Source organism: Suricata suricatta, chromosome 8 (assembly GCF_006229205.1).
Source record: "Suricata suricatta isolate VVHF042 chromosome 8, meerkat_22Aug2017_6uvM2_HiC, whole genome shotgun sequence".
NCBI classification, from domain to species: Eukaryota; Metazoa; Chordata; class Mammalia; order Carnivora; family Herpestidae; genus Suricata; species Suricata suricatta.
Window position 1 is genome coordinate 121,365,540 of NC_043707.1, and position 18,924 is coordinate 121,384,463.

General features: G+C 40.9%; 1 protein-coding gene across 1 annotated transcript in view; it reads left to right on the forward strand.

Annotated features, from left to right (window-relative positions):
• The window catches only part of EYA3 (EYA transcriptional coactivator and phosphatase 3), a 77,901-nt gene that overhangs the window by 54,134 nt on the left and 4,843 nt on the right, over positions 1-18,924 (forward strand). Inside the window, exons 10-16 of the mRNA XM_029945864.1 lie at positions 427-510; positions 2,235-2,324; positions 4,547-4,605; positions 6,691-6,851; positions 9,725-9,839; positions 10,869-10,990; positions 17,687-17,787. Coding sequence (XP_029801724.1) covers positions 427-510; positions 2,235-2,324; positions 4,547-4,605; positions 6,691-6,851; positions 9,725-9,839; positions 10,869-10,990; positions 17,687-17,787 — 732 coding nt within the window. The remainder of the gene's footprint in view (positions 1-426; positions 511-2,234; positions 2,325-4,546; positions 4,606-6,690; positions 6,852-9,724; positions 9,840-10,868; positions 10,991-17,686; positions 17,788-18,924) is intronic.

Here is an 18,924-nt window from a genome sequence, read left to right on the forward strand (position 1 = left end):
TCTTTTCAAAGAACCAACTTTTGGTTTCATTGATTTTTCTCTCTTATGATTCTGCTCTCTGACTTATCTCCATTCTAACCTTTTGCTGGCTCTTTCCAGTTCCTTAAATTGTACAATTATGTTATTGAATGAGATCTTAACTTCATTTTTAAGGCATGCATTTACAGCTATGAATTCCCCTCTTTGCACTACTTTTACTGCAGCATATAAATTTTGGTATGTTGTGTTTTAATTTTCTTTCATCAGCATATTTCCTAATTTCTCTGGGAGTTTTTTCTTTGATCTATTGGTTGTTTAAAATTATGTTGTTTAATTTTCACATATTTGTGATTTTTTTTGTTTTCTTTCTGTTAGTGATTTCTTGTCTCATTCCATTGTGATTAGAAAAGATGCTCACTCAGTATTTTGTATGTTTTCCTTCCTCAGCGGGTATTTCTTTGGGACTTGGATGAAACCATCATCATCTTTCACTCTCTTCTTACTGGATCCTATGCCCAGAAGTATGGAAAGGTAATTTGAGTCTTTCTTTTTTTTTTTAATAGTTTATTGTCAAATTGGTTTCCATATAACACCCAGTGCTCTTCCCCACAAGTGCCCTCCTCCATGACCACCACCTCCCTTCCCCCTCCCCGTCCCCTTTCAACCTCCCGTTCCATTTTCAGTATTCAGTAGTCTCTCAGGTTTTGCGACCCTCTCCCTCCCCAACTCTTTCCCCTTCCCCTCCCTATGAGTCTTTCTTCCTTTGTTGTAATTGTCCTTTTCCTGACTATTTGAGCAGACAACCAAAGTTACTTTCTCTGCTGCCTCCAACTTACCTTGTTCACCTTTCACTTTCCATGTTGAACTTTTCCTGATGGCTTGTACAGGCAGGCTACATGGTCAGGCAGAGGTGATAAAGCTGGAGACTAGACCTAGAGCCAGTGCTGAAAGCTCAAGTTGTTCAAGAGTACTATTTTATAAAGACTAAGTATGGGAATGAAGCTCAAAACAGAGTGGAGTCTCAGGATTATATATTCTAAAGACTGGTCTGTTAACCTTTACATCACTTTTAACAGCTCAAACTGAGCGTTTTATTTTACTTAGCTAGTATAGGCCAGATACAGATATATATTTAAAATACATATAAAGTATAAAATGTTTTTCTAAAATAGATTACCTGCCTTCTTAAACTACATATATCAAGCAGAATTTAACTTATTTAGTCATCAGTGTAAACATCAGTTTTAATAGAGGGATAAACTGTGTATTTCTACACTAAATTATCTCCAAGCTTCTGTTTTTCATTTTCTATGAATAAATTTTTACAAAAATATTTGCTTCCTTTGCTCTCTTACTATTCCCATTTATTTCTTATTGTCATTAAGGTTTCTATTAAAGTACCTTCCACAGGCTTTTATTATCCAGGCTAGTTAACTAATATAAACTCATATACTGTGTAACTAGGCTGGTTATAGAAATATGTAAAATAAGAGTATACAACCTCTAAGTGAAAACTTGATGGTTCACTTTAATTTTTTTTAATGTAATTAATTGTTAAGTTGACTAACATACAGTGTGTAAAGTGTGCTCTTGGTTTTTGGGGTAGATTCCAGTATAAGAGTCTCTTATGGTTTGCCTCCCTCCCTCCCTGTTTGTAACTATTTTTCCCCCTTCCTTTCCCCTATGGTCTTCTGTTAAGTTTCTCAAAATCCACATATGAGTGAAAACATAGACTATCTGTATTTCTCTGACTGACTTCTTTCACTTATCATAATACCTCCTAGTTCCTGATGGTTCACTTTAAAGCTAAATGCATTGGTTTTCCTACAAATATTTTGACTCCTCGGGCTTTCTTATTTCCTGGCTATTGAGATTGTGAGATAACTGACTGCTGCTGTTACACTGTGTGTGCATGTGTGTGGGGAGGAGGCAGAAGGGAGATAACAGGTGTTGCAATAGTAATATTTTAGCAATAGATAGCATTTCTCACAAAACAGGAAATTTCCACACACATTGTTGGGTGTTTTTATAAGTGGGTTTAGTTTTCTTTAAAAAAAAAAAGTCCTAAAATTTTTAACTTCCCACAATCCCAGATTCTTGTAACTGTGAATAGAATTGCATCAGTAACAGTTAGAAGCACACTTGTGGGCCCATGTTGTTTTGGCTTTGACGCAAAATAACTCTCAAATATTTAAAGACTGGAACCAGTGCTGTTAAGACCAAGTCAAACAAATTTTTCGCATATTGTCTTCCAGGACCCAACAGTAGTGATTGGCTCAGGTTTAACAATGGAAGAAATGATTTTTGAAGTGGCTGATACACATCTATTTTTCAATGACTTAGAGGTAAGCATTTTAAATTGTTCCTGTGCTTCCGTAAAACGTTTTGTTTGCTCCAGAGCTATTTATTGAGCCAGGCCTACTGTATTTAGAGGAAATGCAGTGGGCCCGGGTGGTTGTGGAGAGGCCAGCTGGCCACTTAGGCGTACGTAGTCTTATAAGAACAGTGCCTTGGCTAGGTCACCAGTCTTTGTACTGGCCCTCAATTTTATTGGATCAAAAATTTGATTTTTGTTAGCCTGTTTGGAAGTGATCTACATCTAGGGGAAATGACAGCCTGTGAGGCAAAATAAGACCAAGTCAAACGTAAAATGTAAACCAACGTTCCTACTTCCTCATCTATATTAAATAATATATAAGGTGGGTTTGATTCTTTGTACTTGAAATTACATTTTGGCAATTTTTGGTTTTACCTTCTTAAAATATAATCTCTTGATTTGTCAGATCTGTGAATGGCTGCTCTAGTAACTCATTATAGTTGATACATGCTTATTATTCATATGTACATTAACCTTGATGTCCAGAATCACTTTATGTTAGATGCAAGGAAAACCAGGAATACTGAGAGCTTCTTGGTGAATTTTTTTGACTTTGACGTTTGAGTTCACCTTTGAGGCGACCATGGTATAATAGAGAGAGCACAGACTGGGAAGTCAGAAGGCCAGAGAGTGAGTTCCAGGTTAGGAAAGTTATCTCCACATTCTGGCCTTCATTTAAACACTGATCCTACACCAGAAACTAGTAACAGTTGTTCTGCCAGGGCACGGGGTTGGAAGGAGCAGACTTGTCACTTCATGTCCTCTTGAGTTTCAAACTGTGTACTACTTATATAACCTAGTTTTTAAAAACAGTGAAAATTTTAAATTAAAAAATTAGATAGTGGGGCGCCTGGCTGGCTCAGTCAGAAGAGCATGAGACTCTTGATCTCACGGTTGTGACTTTGAACCCCACATGGGTTATAGAGATTACTTAAATAAAATTCATAAGAAACTATAAAAATAAAAAGTGGGGCAGCATTTTATAAACACAAAATAACCCTATGTTTAAATACAATCTAGTCCTACTCGATGGACGGTTCTCCCGCAAATTGAGTTACCCAGGCTCTAGACTCCGGTACTTCCGTCTAAGCTCCACGGTGCCTAATCATCCTCAACTTCATATGTTGATACGTTATGACATCATAGTATTTATTCAGCAAACATTTATTGAAAACCTACTTTGTGCCAATAATTATTGCCAAATTGTATTTGTAATGATTTTCTAGACATAGTCCTCACTCAGGACTGAAAGTTCTGTGAAGAATTTGACCTGAATGTGTTCCTGCCCCCCAGGTCAGTGGTTCTCAACTTTAGGGGGCATAAGAATCACCTGGGGAGCTTGTTAAAAATGAAAATTCTAGGACTTCACTCCCAGAAATTCTGATTCAAGTAGGTCTGGGGTGGACCCAAGAATATGCATTTTTTAAAAACTTCCCCAGGGGATTCTGATGCAGGTGGACATCACAACATTGCCCTAGGTGGTATCAGAGGAGTGAATCTCTCAGAGTTAGGCAGGGGGTGGCATTTTATGTCTGTAGTAGCACAGGTGTGGTGGAAGGAACCTTGGATTCAAATTAGAAGGCCCAGCCTTGTTTCTAGATTCTTTCTATCACTCACTAGTTCTGTGACCTTGGATCATTCATGTCGCCTCACTTTTAGAACATGAGGAGATTAACTTAGGTGACCACTTCCAGTTCCTGTGTTTGGATTTACAATTTTCTGTTTCAGTCATTCTGCTTTGATACCATATTCTACCAGTAGCTCTTTCATCTGCACAAATGTATTGGGTACATGCTGTGTAAGAGCTCATGCTACATAGGACCAGACCAGAAGGGCACAAAGGTATAAGACACAGGTTGTGCCGTAAGAGGGCTGCAGTGTAACAGAACTTAGGGTCTAGGACACAGATCCACCTGACCGTGTGGGAGCTTGGGTTTGTGCCGTGAGCTATTGTGTCATCTCCATGACTGTTGAGATGAGAGCGTACCTGAGGGCTGGGATGGTTACAGAGGATTTCACGAAGACTGTGGGATATGAACTAGGGGGGTGAGAGTGATCCTCCACACACAAGAGAGACTAGGAGGTATTTCATCATCTGCCATAATTTGTGGTCTTTTTACAGTATGTCATGGTGGTAATAGCACTTCTACTCCCTGGACTGAACTAGTGTGTGGTTTTGTCTTTTAACAGGAGTGTGACCAGGTGCATGTGGAAGATGTGGCTTCTGATGACAATGGCCAAGACTTGAGGTGATAGAAACAGCAATGTCTTAAACATCAGAATGTCTGTGCACAGTCACTGTCTAGGTTCAGAGGAAAACAACGATGAGTAAGACGTGGCCCTAAAAGCTCTCACAGTCTGTTAAAGGAGACCGAGACAGTTAACGATGGCATGCAGCGTGCAGAGGTGACCGTAGGAAATGTGAGGGAGCACAGGAAAGAGAGTAATTCTGGTGGCCGTGGGGAGCAGCTGGTGGCCAACTTTGGAGCGGCCTTCTCAGTGCGGTTGAACTTGAGTATGGCCTTAAATGGGGAGCAATGACAGGACGAGGAAAAAGCATTTCAAAGTAAAGGATACACTCATTTCTCTTTGGCTGGATTTTCAGTCAGGAAGAGTGTGCTTCCACACTGGGTAGATTTAGATACAAACACGCATCGGGTATTTTACCAAGGAACCTGACTAGGGGTCTGTTGGTGTCAGGACTAACCCTGTGGGAGGCGATCTTAAGCGTTCTGTCAGGGAGCACTAAACCAAGGGGGTCTCAGTGGCAAAATGTGTGCTCGGCCTCCTCATTTCTCTCTTGGCTGCTGTCTCCTGGCCCAGCAGTCTTGGCTAAAATTTATCTAGCTTATATTTAAAGACTTTCAGAAAAAAAGACCGTCCCATTTTTCATGTTAATTTGTTTTTATGTTTGCCCCTTTCCATAGGCAAAAAGTTCTTTCCTGTGTCTTCCCTAAAATTGTTTCATCCGTGAATTTTCACACACAGAGCAGAGCTGGGCCTAATCCTGTAGGGCTGAGACGAGGTGAAGGCACCATGTCAGGAGCAGCCTCCTGTCACGCATGCGCTGCTCACACAGCCACGGGGCACACCATTCCTACAAGATTTCACTGGCAGTTTTAGGAAAGAGTCTGGTCTGAAGCAGTTTATGATCCACCTGAACCCTAGTAGAGTTTTTCCCCCTTTTATACACGTGGCTAACCAGTACGTACCAAAATGTCATGGCAGCTTTATTTCCTCAGATATAGAATCTTACACTTACTGAACTCAGTTTTGACTTTTGGTTGAACCAGGTTGTCCCTAATTCTATCGGTCATTTTGTCAGTCTCTACTTATGAAGTGTTCGTTCTCCCAGCCTGTTTCTCTGTATTACTTATCTATTGCTGTGTAACAGGTGGCCCCAAAACTTAGTAGCCTACAGCTATAAACATTATCATCTCCTAGTTTTTATAGGACAGGAACTTGAAAGTGACTTAGCTAGATACTTTTGACTCAGGGTCTCTGAGACTAAAATCAAGATATTGGCTGGAGCTAAAACCAGTCATCTGAAGACTTGGCTAGAACTGGAGAGCGCCTGCAGCCTCTCACCTGCGCCCACTGGCGGGCGAGCCCCATTCCTCACTGTGGGTGCGCCTCTCAGCGGGCCAGCCTGCGTGTTCTGTGACAGCTGACGTCTTTCAGGGCAAGTGATCCGAGAGAAGCCTCGTCTCTGAGGTCTAACACCCTCACTTCGACCACATTCTGTTTACACTTAAATGCAGTCGATAGCTATAGAGAGAAGAATTAGAAGAGAGGAGTACTAAAGAATTTGTGGACATTTTCAAGTCACCACTATGACCCATGAACTTCATAAACCAGCTAATATCTCTGAAGAATATCTCCATTATATCTTGCAATTTTTAGTATTTGGGGACATTTCCTTCCATTATTTCATCACGTTTCTCTGCTTTCCATAGTTGCCATCATTTGTGTGTGTGTCTGTGTGTGTGTGTGTGCGGGTACACAAAAATGTTACATTCTGGGTTTTTGTCCCACTATAAGATATGCTGTCGTGAGTGGAAAGCCGCTCTATCCCAAGACCACCTCCACAGGAAGGTGGTGCTTGAATGGTTCTTACCTCTCGTTCCCTCTCTCTCCTCCTTCCTTTGATAGCAGCAGTAGGAGTGTGGTAGAAAACCAATAGAAAATAGATTCGGACACACAGAGATTAAGGGAAAAGGTTCTTAGAGCCTTGATGTCAGATGCCAGGAATAGGACAGAGAATCCCAGGTGGCATTCAGCCAAAAACCACAGACAATATCGATATTAATTTTCATCATCCTCTCTCTCTGCAGCAACTACAGTTTCTCAACAGATGGCTTCAGTGGATCGGGAGGTAGTGGCAGCCATGGTTCCTCTGTGGGTGTCCAAGGAGGTGTGGACTGGATGAGAAAACTGGCTTTCCGCTACCGAAAAGTGAGAGAAATCTACGATAAGCATAAAAGCAACGTGGGTGGTAAGTGTGGCGTACAACCAGTCTGATATTGTTTCCTTCTGACTTCTTGCGTTCTTTTCTAGGCATCGCTTAGAACTCCCTAGCAACTGCTTAGGAATTGGGATCACAATATCATTTTAACTTTCTATAAAAAAATTTGAGGTTTGGGGCACCTGGGTGGCTCAGTTGGTTGAGTGGCCAACTTCAGCTCAGGTTATGATCTCGTAGTTCGTGACTTTGAGCCCTGCATCAGGCTCTATGCTGGCATCTTGGAGTCTGGAGCCTGTTTCCGATTCTATGTCTCCTTCTCTCTTTGCCTTTCCCCTGCTTACACTCTGTCTCTCTGTCTCTCAAAAATAAATAAACATTTAAAAAAATTCTTAATTGCTTTAAAAAAATTGAGGTTTGATTAAAATCCTTTGGGAAGGAAGCTCTGCCTTCTACATGCACTTCTCTTAGCATGACTTTGCAAAGTTCTCTAATAATTAGACAAATACCTTTTTAAAAGAAATGTGTTCCAGAGATTATGTTTGATAACTTGTTTCATTCTGCAGTCACAACTGTTGTCAATACTAATTAATAGGTTGCCATATATTTTGACTGATTTATTTAACCATTAGAACAAGTTAGGTAGAAGGGCGCCTGGGTGGCTCAGGTGGTTAAGGTACCGACTTCAGCTCAGGTCATGATCTCAGGGTTCATGAGTTCGAGCCCTGTGTCAGGTTCTTTGCAGATAGCTCGGAGACTAGAGCCTGCTTCAATTCTGTGTCTCCCTCTCCCTCTGCCCATCCCCCATTCATGTGCACACATGCATGGTCTTTCTCTCTCTCTTCCTCTCAAAATAAACAAACATTAAAAGAAAAAGTCAGGTAGAATTAGAAACTAGGTTTATAGTGTATAGAAAACTAGGTCCAGAATTATAGTTGGCATTAGCCATGTGTTGGACCTTGGAAATTCTTTCTGCCCAGAAATATCTCAAATATCAGCTGTTACTATGTCTAAAATTATATTATTTAGAATTAATTAATTAGTTAGCCATAGGTTGTTCAGATTAGAAGAGACATTTCTCATTTTGCATTTGAGAAACCATGTTTGTCACGAGGGTGACGAGGGCAGCTTACCCATAGTCACATTTGGAATCCAGTCCCCTAATTCTTGGTCCAATGCACTTTACACTCATGCAGTTCCTTTTTTTTTTAAGTGTAAGAAAGTTATCTATATATTTTTATTTTTTTAAGTAAGCTCTGCGCCCAATCTGGGGCTTGAACTCACAACCCCAAGAGCAAGAGCTGCTTAATGACTGAGGCGGCCAGGAGCCCCATGCAGTTCCTTCTTTGCTGACGTGTCCTTATAAGAAAAAAATTTTAAGCTGTGAACCGTCTCCCTCAAAGATGTACATATACACAGACTGTTGCGTGCAGGGTCAGGGACTCCACACACCGTCTAGACCTGTGTTACCCCCAGATCAAGAGAGCCCTTCCGCCACACCACGCTGCCTTGCATTTTAGTGCAGAGAGTAAAACTAGGACTTCAAAGATAATTTGGTTCATTTTTTTTTTTTAAGAACTCTCCAGTACCAGATAAAAGTCATAGGCATCTGGGCTTGGGGAACCTAATTACTCTTTTTAGATTCCCCTTTTCATGGCCTATTTTTTTTTTTATCATGATTCGGAGTCAGTACTTTTTATTTTGACAACTCCATCTTTTTGCTTTTAGTGTCTCAAGACACTGGCCTTTCTTTTGTTAATTTCCCTATACAACCTAAGTATCTGATCCCTTTTTTTGGCCCAGTGAGTGCCAGGACCTGGTTTTCTGAAGAAAGTGATATGGTGCTCTGTGAGAATCCCCTGAGCCTACCCTAGAGAACATGTTAAATAAAACTAATGTCTGCCTGTATTTTATAAACTAGGAATTAACAAAAGTGCCACATCGTATTATTAGTTAAGAATGTGACCTGTACACTTATGTGTACCACATATGACATATCGATACTGGTTTTGTTGTTTTATCAAAGACGTGGAAAACCATGTAATTCTAGGCTTGCATTGTGAAAGCATCAATCTGAAAACATATTATACACAGTTCTCACAGAAATGCCTTCTCTTATGAAATATTTGTAGTAGAATGTAGGATTTCTCTTTCTACCTTCACTGTAAGAAAATACAAGACCAGATTGATTATTTGAATTTTATAATCAAGTGTCTGATAACATACTCCCATCAGATCAGTTCTGTGTTGTTCTGTGTTTAATTGTCTGATTGTAAGCACTGTTTTAGTCTCTGCTTAGCTGGAGTTGATTCACAAGTAAGTATGTACAAGTAAATGATGTTCATAGAGTTGGTCATTGAACGGGGATCTCAGGTCGATTTGTTGGGTAGGAGTGAAAGCCCAGTTCCGTGGGAGCAGTGCAAGGCACTACAGAGACTTCTGAAACCAGAGCCACTGACCTGCTGTGTGATTGTAGGCAGCTCCTTCTTCCTCCCCAGGCTTCAGTTTCCTTAGGGAGACTGGAAATGCTGCAGACTCTTCCAACTATAACCCTCCTTCTCCCCGCTTTGATTCTTGATATCACATCTAAAGCAGTGCTCCTCAAGTATGGTCCACCAGTCTGCAAATTATGTTATTGGCCGGTGATAAAAGAATGAGTTTGTGGCAGAACCTAGTCACAGTGTTTCTTTCAGCTGATTTTGTCCCCCAGCAAAACATTCTGATAAAGTCAAAAAGACATCTTAATTAAGTAGGCTACTGTAGGGTTTTACCAAGAAGAGAAACCTGGTAGCTCAGTAGAATATTTCAGTGACTCACTATTTCTAAATTGAATTTAGAAGTTGATTCCTCGGTGTCAGCAAAGATATGTAGTCAAATGATCAATGTGTCTGCTTTTATTCCCAAAGGCCTGCTCAGTCCCCAGAGAAAGGAAGCACTGCAGAGACTGAGAGCAGAAATCGAAGTTTTAACAGATTCCTGGTTAGGAACTGCATTAAAGTCCTTACTTCTCATCCAATCCAGGTATGGAAATGGTTCTTTTAGTTCTCACTCTCTCCAAGAAACACTCTTTCCTGCCGCAGTGCATGATAGGCCACTCCCTAACATAGGTTTGGGGTAGGGGTAAGAGGAGTTTAAATGATGCAGGCAAACATTCAGGGTGGGTAGGAGGTGAGGTCATTCTGCGCTAACGGCACACCTTTGAATTTTAAGAGAATACTTATACATGAAAGCCTTGTTCTTTCTCCTTAGTTTTCTCTCACAGAATTAAAGCTCAGGGACCAGTAATCTTCAGCTAGGAGATGGGCCCAGTCACATCAAAGAATCCATGTAGGAGACACATCACATATTCTAGGTACAGGAAGCTCTGAAGAAATGTACCAAAATCCACTCAGGAAGGCAGGATTCAAAAGGAATGTATTAAGCAGTTTAAGAATATTTCAGCTTGAAGCTTAGAATGGGAAATAAATATAGTCAAATACAGTCTGTACCAATAGTCTGTTGCTCCCTCCCTCAAAGCAGGAATTCCAGATCTACAGCTTAGTAGAGCAAATGGTAAAACTGACACTGAAGGGTGGGTATTCCTGAAGGTGAGGTACATGTGAAATTAACGTGTATTCTGGAATCCGTGTTGCTATTGTGTAAAAGGCAAAGGGGCCTTAAATTATATCCTATTGCATTCAGATGAAATAGCACTGTGGCTTTAAGCCTTTGTTGCTGGTTTTCTGTCTCAAGTGGAGGGTCAGTGACATGGGTTGGTGGTTATTTACTAACAAGTGCAGTGAGCTAGAATGGTTAGAAGGGAAATGAAGCAAGAACCAAGTTGCTGCTCTGTGCCCACTATATATATATAGAACCTCTGTCCTTTACTATGGGAAATAAATAAACCTGAGATAATTAGAGCAGTAACTGAACATGGCCCTGAACAAATGTCAGGCCTTTTGTGGTTAGTTTTTAATAATTAGATCCCAAAGAGAAGACCCATTTGAATTCTTGCTACCAATTTGGTTTGGTTTCACCTTTTTCTTTTCTTTTACTTTTTCTCCCTTCTAGAAAGAATTGTGTGAATGTTCTGATCACTACAACCCAGCTCGTTCCAGCTCTGGCCAAGGTTCTCCTATATGGGCTAGGAGAAATATTTCCTATCGAGAACATCTATAGTGCTACCAAAATTGGTATGGTTTCTATTTTGTTTCTTGTCACTTCCTTTACATACTACTACCTACTTATGATGCAATTGTTAGTAAATAATTTCTCACAGCAGTCTTCCTAATATTTGTGATGGGCCAAGCCAGGTCGGGCTTAACAGCTGTGTCCTTGCTCAAAGCTTCATAGCTAGTAAGTTACATAAACAGGATTCAAATCCCGGCTTGTAGAACTTAAAGTTTATCATGTTCTTTCCTTTTATAATAATTGAAAGAACACATGTGGATAAATTGGAACCCTTCTGCACTTTTGTTGTAACTGCTGTGGTCAGCAGGATGGTGGTTCTTCAAAAAATTAAAAATAGAACTATCGTATGATCAGCAATCCCACTTCTAGGTATATATCTAAAAGGATTGAAAGCAAAATCTCGAAAAATATTTGCACACCTGTGTTCATAGTGTCATTCCTCACGATAGCCAAGAGATGGACGCAGCTCAGAGGTCCATCAAATGATTGGATACACAAGATACGGTATGTGCATACAGTGGGACACTATTCAGCCATAAAAGAGAAGAGACTCTTGGCATACACTACCACGTGTATCAGCCTTGAAGGCGTTTTGCTGATAACACAGGCCAGTCACAGAAAGACAAATTCTTGCTTAGAGTACTCAGATTCATAGAAATAGAATGTAGAGCAGTGATTAACAAGGGCTTGGAGGAAAGGGAAATCGGGAATCGCTATTTAATGGATATAGAATTTCAGCTTTGCACCATGAAAATTTCTAGAGATTCATGCTGCACAACGTAAGTATACTTTACTACCGAAATGTACATTTAGATGGCAAATTTTCTGTTCTGTGTTTCTTCCCATAGTTTTTTGAAAAGAAAAAAAAAACAGTAATAAGGATTAGAATTCAAGTCCTGTCTCTCCCACCTACTAGTTCTTACCTTAGGCAAATTACATTATCTCCTGAGCCTCAGTTTTCTCCTATAAAATGAGAAACTTCAGAGAGGTTTTGAAATCAAATGAGACTATGTATATGAAGGTACTTTTAACCCCTAAAAATGTATTCAGGAGCAGTTCTGTGAAACAGTGGGTACTCAGGAAACATTTGCTGAATTAATTAGTTAACTGGTGCCAGGTTTATACAAAACCACCTTGTTCCGTTAAGAAGGGAGCAGAATTCTCACCCTGCTTCTTGTGTGCCGCACACGGTCAGGGACGGAGGAACGTGACAGCCCTCTCCTCGCCTCTCCAGACTGTGCTTACAGCTTCTGCTTCCACGTTGTCCCAGAGGAGAGGATCCTGGACTTTGAAGCTGAGCTGTGGTCACACATTCTTTTAATCTACTACATTTCTGTTGATTAGCTTTCTCCATAAAAAAGCAGGTCTGATTTTTTTTTTTTAATCCCAGGACCTGTGGAGGTGATAGGCCCACCAAGTCCTTTGACATTTATTTTTCTTCATTCATTTACCAAATATTTCTTGGTCACCTTTATGTGCAAAGCATTTTGTAGGTACTGGGGATACAGCAGTGATCCAAAAAGACAAAAATCCTTTTTCCTAGTAGGATGAAACGGTCAGTAAATAAGTAAGTAAATTACATATGTCATATGATCATTAGTGCTGTGGTTGACAGTCAGGAGAAAAGGTCATATTCCTTTTTTTTTTTAATTAAAAAAATTTTTTAATGTTTTATTTATTTTTGAGAAAGAGAGAGAGAGAGACTGAGTACAAGCTGGGGAGGGGCAGAGAGAGAGGGAGACACAGAATCCATGAAGCAGGCTCCAGGCTCCAAGCTGTCCGCACGGAGCTCGACACAGGGCTTGAACCCATGAACCATAAGATCACGACCTGAGCCAAAGTCAGATACTTAACCGACTGAGCCACCCAGGCACCCCTAATTTTTTATTTTTGAGAGAGAGAAAGAGTGCATGAGTTTGTGCAGAGGAGAGGAAGAGAGAGGGGGAGACACAGAATCTGAAGCAGGCTCCAGGCTCCTTTCAGATGTCCTGATGGGTCAAATGAAGTTGCTTTTAGCTACATGGAAGAGGTCATTAATAACCTTGACGTGCAGTTTGAGCAAAATGATAGGGGTGAAATCTTAATTAGAATGGATTAATAGGAAGAGCTGGAGAAGTCAGCCATATGACAACACTTTAGAATAGATCAATTGCAAAGAAGAACAAAGAAATGAGGCAGTAACTGGAGGAGTATGTGGGTTCAAGAAGATTTTTGAACATAAAGGAAATTCTACCAAGTTGATACACAGGTGGAAATGATTTACAGATGAGGAAGGACAGTAGTGATCCCTCCTGTGTGTCAGGTATTAGCAAGGCGCTAGGAATACCGCAGTTACAAATCCTCTGTCCTCAGGGAACTTCCCTTCACTCGCCGGGACTAGGATAATTGGGTTATCGGTTCATGTGAGGAGAAAAGCAGAATTGTATTCCTTCTTTATGCTATGTGAAAAAATAACTTCCAGGTGGATTTAAAAAAAACCATGGTAAGCAGAATTTTAACTTTTAGAAGAAAATACTGAAGAGTAGAAAAGGATCTCATTTAAAAGACCCCAAAATTAGGGGTGCCTGGATGGCACAATGGGTGAACACCAACTCTTTCAGCTCAGGTGATGATCTCACAAGTCATGAGTTCAAGCCCCAGCTGCATGGAGCCTGCTTGCGATTCTCTCTCCCTGCCCCTGCCCTGCTTTCTCTCTCCCTCTCTCTCAAAGTAAATAAACTGAAAAAAAATTAGATGCAAAAGATAGTTCTTAAAAACAAAAAAATGATCATTTTGATTGGATGAAGCTTATATAAAGACAAACCAGACTGGGAGAAGGTATTTGCAGCCCTTTTACTTGTTAACTAGTCTACAAAATCTATAAAGAACTATAAATCATTAAGCAACAAACAACCTATTAGAAAAGTGGACAGAAACCTTGGGCAGCCAATTTGCAGAAAAGGAAAATCAGATTGCCAGTAAATATATGAAAAGTTCCTTAACCTCACCAGTTACGGATATGCAAATTAAAAATGCAAATTAAGGTCTGATGCATTTCCTGTTCATCAGATTGACAGAAACTTAGTCTGACAGTGCCAAATTCTGTCACGGAAATGGGAACACTTACTCTACCTGTGGGATTGAAAACAGATATAGCCCTTTGGGGAGAACAGTTTATCAGTGTCTAGTAAAGTTAGAGATGTACATAGCCCTATGATCAAGCAACCCCACTTTTATAAACTTTTTTTAACATTTATTTATTTTTGAGAGACAGAGAGAGAAGGAGACACAAAATCTGAAGCAGGCTGCAGGCTCTGAGCTGTCAGGACAGAGCCCAACACAGGGCCTAGACTCACGAACCATGAGATCATGACCTGAGCAAAGTTGGACTCTTAACCAACTGAGCCACTCAGGCGCCCCCTGAGCAACTCTACTTTTAGAAGGATACACTTTAGTGCAGGGGTCTGTAGACTCTAACTCACGTACCAGATTCTGCCCACTGCCTGTTTTTATAAAGTTTTACTGAAACAGCAATGTCAGATCATTTCAGTAGCTACTTCCACTCTACAGTAGCAGAATTCAGTTGTTCCAACAGAGATTATATGACCTGCAAAGCCAGTAATATTTACTACCTGACTCTACAAAAAGTTTGCCAACCCCTGCCCTTAAGTAAGGAGACAAGTATGGATTTTTTTTTTGATGCCACATTGTTCATAATAGAAAATAATTAGAAACAGCCTATCTTGGAACCTGTCCATGGAAAGAAAATGGATAAATAGATATATCCAAACAGTGGAATGCTATATGGCAATTAAAAGTGAATGAACTAAACCTACCTACATCTGCAAGGATTAATATGAAAAGCAGTGTTCAACACCAAAAACACATTGCAGATAGTACAGCGTGTCTCACTGATTTAGAGGTCAGACATGTTCGCAGCCATATGCCATACCTTGTTTACGGATAGGCAGAAAGGAAAGGTCCTCAGGTAGGGATAGACAGGACACTTCAAAAAGTCTGTACTTTCTCATTATTCTTATTTTCTTATCTAAAACAAAGATCAAGTGTTAAGATTTGACAAAAGTGGGTTGGTGGTAGGCATATAGGAATTTATTTTTATTCTTTTTTGAGTAAGTATGTTGATTTCATTTACGATAGATATTTTATACAAATATACAAATATTTATTACAAAATATTCATATGCTATTTCTGCCACTGCTTCACTATGCATTTCATAAGAACCCAGAGCACTCTGTAAAGCCTTCATGCCTGAAAGGTAGATTTTCTGCAGTGCATTTTATATAGAGTTCTGACACCCATTGGGTGGGAAGGATTTTATTCCCTTTGACAGTACATGTGCTTATTTGGTAATTTTTCTCAATCTCGTTTCATCCAGAGCTGATTTGCAAAGTTATACTGGTACCTGGTACCTTGGTAACCACAGTGAGAGCGTCTTAAGGCTTTCCTTGACAGAACTGTGAAATGGGGAGCAAGGAGAAGAAATGTTTGTTTCCTTTCTCTGAAATGATTTCAGAGCTGTGGTTCTCTTAGTGGCCACAAGGCTCCTCGAAATCGTCTCTGAAAATGTCATAAGTGTTTTTGGTAGGGGAGCCCGGAAACCTACTATTCTCCAAAGGCTTGGTTGAAGTCTTGCAGTTGCAGGTTCAGTTGTTTAACATTTGGTAACTGAGCAGTCATTGGCCATATCCTCCTGAATGGAAAGCTCGCCTCCAGGGTGGCTTTGAGAGAGTAGCATGGAGGAGGTATATTTACCAGTGGTATTGGAGTCGCTTTTTTGTGTAGCTACTTCTTCACTTTGAGCTGTTAATAACTCTCTCCATCTCTTAATCCTTTCAGAGGATACTCCTAAATGTATTTCATCCTTGATCATTACATGTCAGGACAATGAAAACATCTCTGTGTCCTTGTCCTCTAAATAGGGGACATTTCCTTTGTTGGGTCTTAGGAAAAAAGTCTAAATTCTGACTAACTTAAGGTTTTATTATATAGACAGATCATAAAGTAGACTGGTTGGCTTAGGTTATAAGGATGTACTATTTGGAATGGAATTAAGACAGCTCTTCAACACTTTGAACATAATAAAAATGTATTATTAGTTGAAATATTTAATATTTGAATTGGGGCTCAAAACATGGACTACAGACATCTACTGAATCATTTATGAGATTAGTATGCATTTACTCTACAAACATTGGCTGAATTGCATGGTATGAATGTCAGACATAACAATGCTATTGCAGTGTTAGCATTGAAAGAGACCTGAGGGCACCTGAGCCAAGCTTTTTGTTACAGGTGGGAGACTGAAGCCCAGAGTGGACTAGTGTTTGGCCCAAGGGACTAGTTCACCTAGTTTGAGGTGCCACTTGGGCTAGAGATTTCAAAGACTTGCAGTTGCTTAGATGTGCCACGCAGGGCTTCTGAGTATAGGTGTATAATAGGTTCTAGGTGTATAATTATGATCTAGTTGTTTATATATTATTGCAGTAGTTTTCCAGCAGATGGCAGTCAAGTGCCTTGAGGAAAAGGCACTTTTTTCTTACTCACACAGGAACCCTGGTGCTAAGTCACCGGGTCTGGTAAGAAGAGAGGATGAGAAGGTTAAATGGAGCAGGATGAAGAAGGAAGCAGAGTTAGGGCCTTGCTTAACTGAGGAAGGGAACAGAGACAGGGAAATAAAGTATAAGATGGTGAAAAAAGAGCAAGGGAAGTAATCGCCTTTTTGTTTATTTATGCAAATAAAGTGTCTTTCCTATACCAGTATCATCTGTGCATGCTTCTGGTGTGTTCCAGATGGGATCTGAATTTTGATACACTGCCAGTGTTTCTCAGCTGCCTGCAAGAGTTTAAATCCCCCTTTCCCAAGGTCAATTTCAGAGATACACTAGCTCAGTTGCAGTGACAACATACAATAGGATATTCTGGATGGGACAGATCTACTGCCATGTTCATTGGTACTCTGGGACTCTCCTCCATAAAAGACATAAGACCCATGCCTAGGACTGTTTCTGGAAAACGAAGAATTGGAGGGAAAGAGCCGTTTGCCCATTTCTTGTTATAAACAAATCAGTACCTTATGCTTCCACTTTTTCCCCTACATTAAAACACATCCCTCCAGAATCATCCTTTCATCATGACACGATAGCCAGAGCGTAGAGGTGGAACCAGGAGCCCAAAGCGTGGCTCCTAGCTTGTTTGTGACCTAGAACAGATTACTAATCCTTTCAGTCTCCGTTTCATCTGTATAATAGGAAATGATAGTTATCTCGCTGGATTATTTTGAGAATTCATTAAAGGAGTACCTTGAGAGCCGCTTTGTTACAGCTGTAAAGTACGGGAGATGTGGAAGAAGGAGGTGGTGTCCCAGCTCTTGCATTTTCTAGCCTCCTTGGCTTCCCATTTATAAAAATCCCTCACACTCAGGGGCTTTACCCTCAGTATGAAGATTAAAGTAAGAAAAGAGAAAGCGCAGTGCCTAGGAAGCCTGGTGTCGTCTTCACAGTCTTAGTAGCCCAGCTTCCCGTTCTGTGGGTAGTGGGCCTGCTGGATCTCTAGCACCACACCGGCTCCCTCCCACACTAGCCGCCGGGGCTGCGGCTTGTTCTGTCCAAGCACGGGCGGGTGGGCCAGCGCAGCCCTTTCCTCTGGTGTTGAAAAAGGGTCAGATAATGTCCTAATGGGAATTTCTGTTTCTCATCAGGTAAGGAGAGCTGCTTCGAGAGAATCGTGTCTAGGTTTGGAAAGAAAGTCACGTATGTAGTGATTGGAGATGGACGAGATGAAGAAATTGCAGCCAAACAGGTAAGCATGACAAAGAGAACAGAGCATGTGGGAATGCATCAAGCAATTAGAAAAATGGTAAAAGTCAGAAATCTTAGCAATCTGTTGTGCATTTACAGTGTTTTCCCCTCTTTTTCTCTCCCATTTTTCTTTAAAGAGGTTCATTTGTTTCCTATAGAAATAGAGTTTTCCTGTAAGTTGTTAGATCCTTCTTTTCCCCCTTCTGTTTGCCACTCAGAAATTTTAAAATCTTTGAGCCCTGCTGTAGGGACCCCCGTCATTAAACCTGATATGGGCCCCATCTTCCATCTTCATCTTAGAGGGCAGTGCCTTCCCAAGAGCATGAGACTTCACTACAAAAAGGCAGATCAGGGGCACCTGGGTGGCTGCGTCACCTGAGCGTCCAACTCTTGATTTCAGCCCAGGTCATGATCCCAGGGTTGTGGGATCGAGCCCCATGTCGGGCTCCATGTTGAGCCTCTCTCAGAGGGATTCTCTCTCTCCCCCTCTCCTCCTGCCCCTTTACTGCCACTCGTGCCTCATGCTTGCTTTCTCTCTCTCTTTAAAAAAAAAAAAAAAAGCGACCATTCTAACTTTCCAGGCCTTAGATCTTCAGAAGGCCAGCACAGTCAGGTGGAAGTCAGATCAAATCCCGCCCCCAGGTCCTCTCGTCCTGATTCAGGAAACCGCAGATGAAAGTCTTGGCTCTGGAATCTGAGAGCAGATTGGTTCAGATTTCGTCTGTTTCTTAGCTGTGTGGCTTTGGACAGTTCGCTTCTCCTCATCTGCATTTATTAAATGGATCTACAGATGTTCTTTTCCTCTCCCTAGTTTCCAGCAACTCTGTTTCTTGGACTTGGAGGTAGTGGGTTGCCACCTAGGAACCAGCTGTCCTGATGTCTTCATCTATTAATTAACTGTGGGATTGGTAATGTGGTGGCATGATTACCTCATAATGTTTTCATTTATTATTTTATGTAGCATTTCTTTTTTTTTAATGTGTCATCTCCGAGGCTCTGATTTTTTTAATGTTTTTTATTTGAGAGAGACAGCGCGAGCAGGGGAGGGTCAAAGAGTGGGGGAGACACAGAATCCGAAGCAGGCTCCAGGCTCTGAGCTGTCAGCACAGAGCCCGACACGGGGCTCAAACCCACGAAC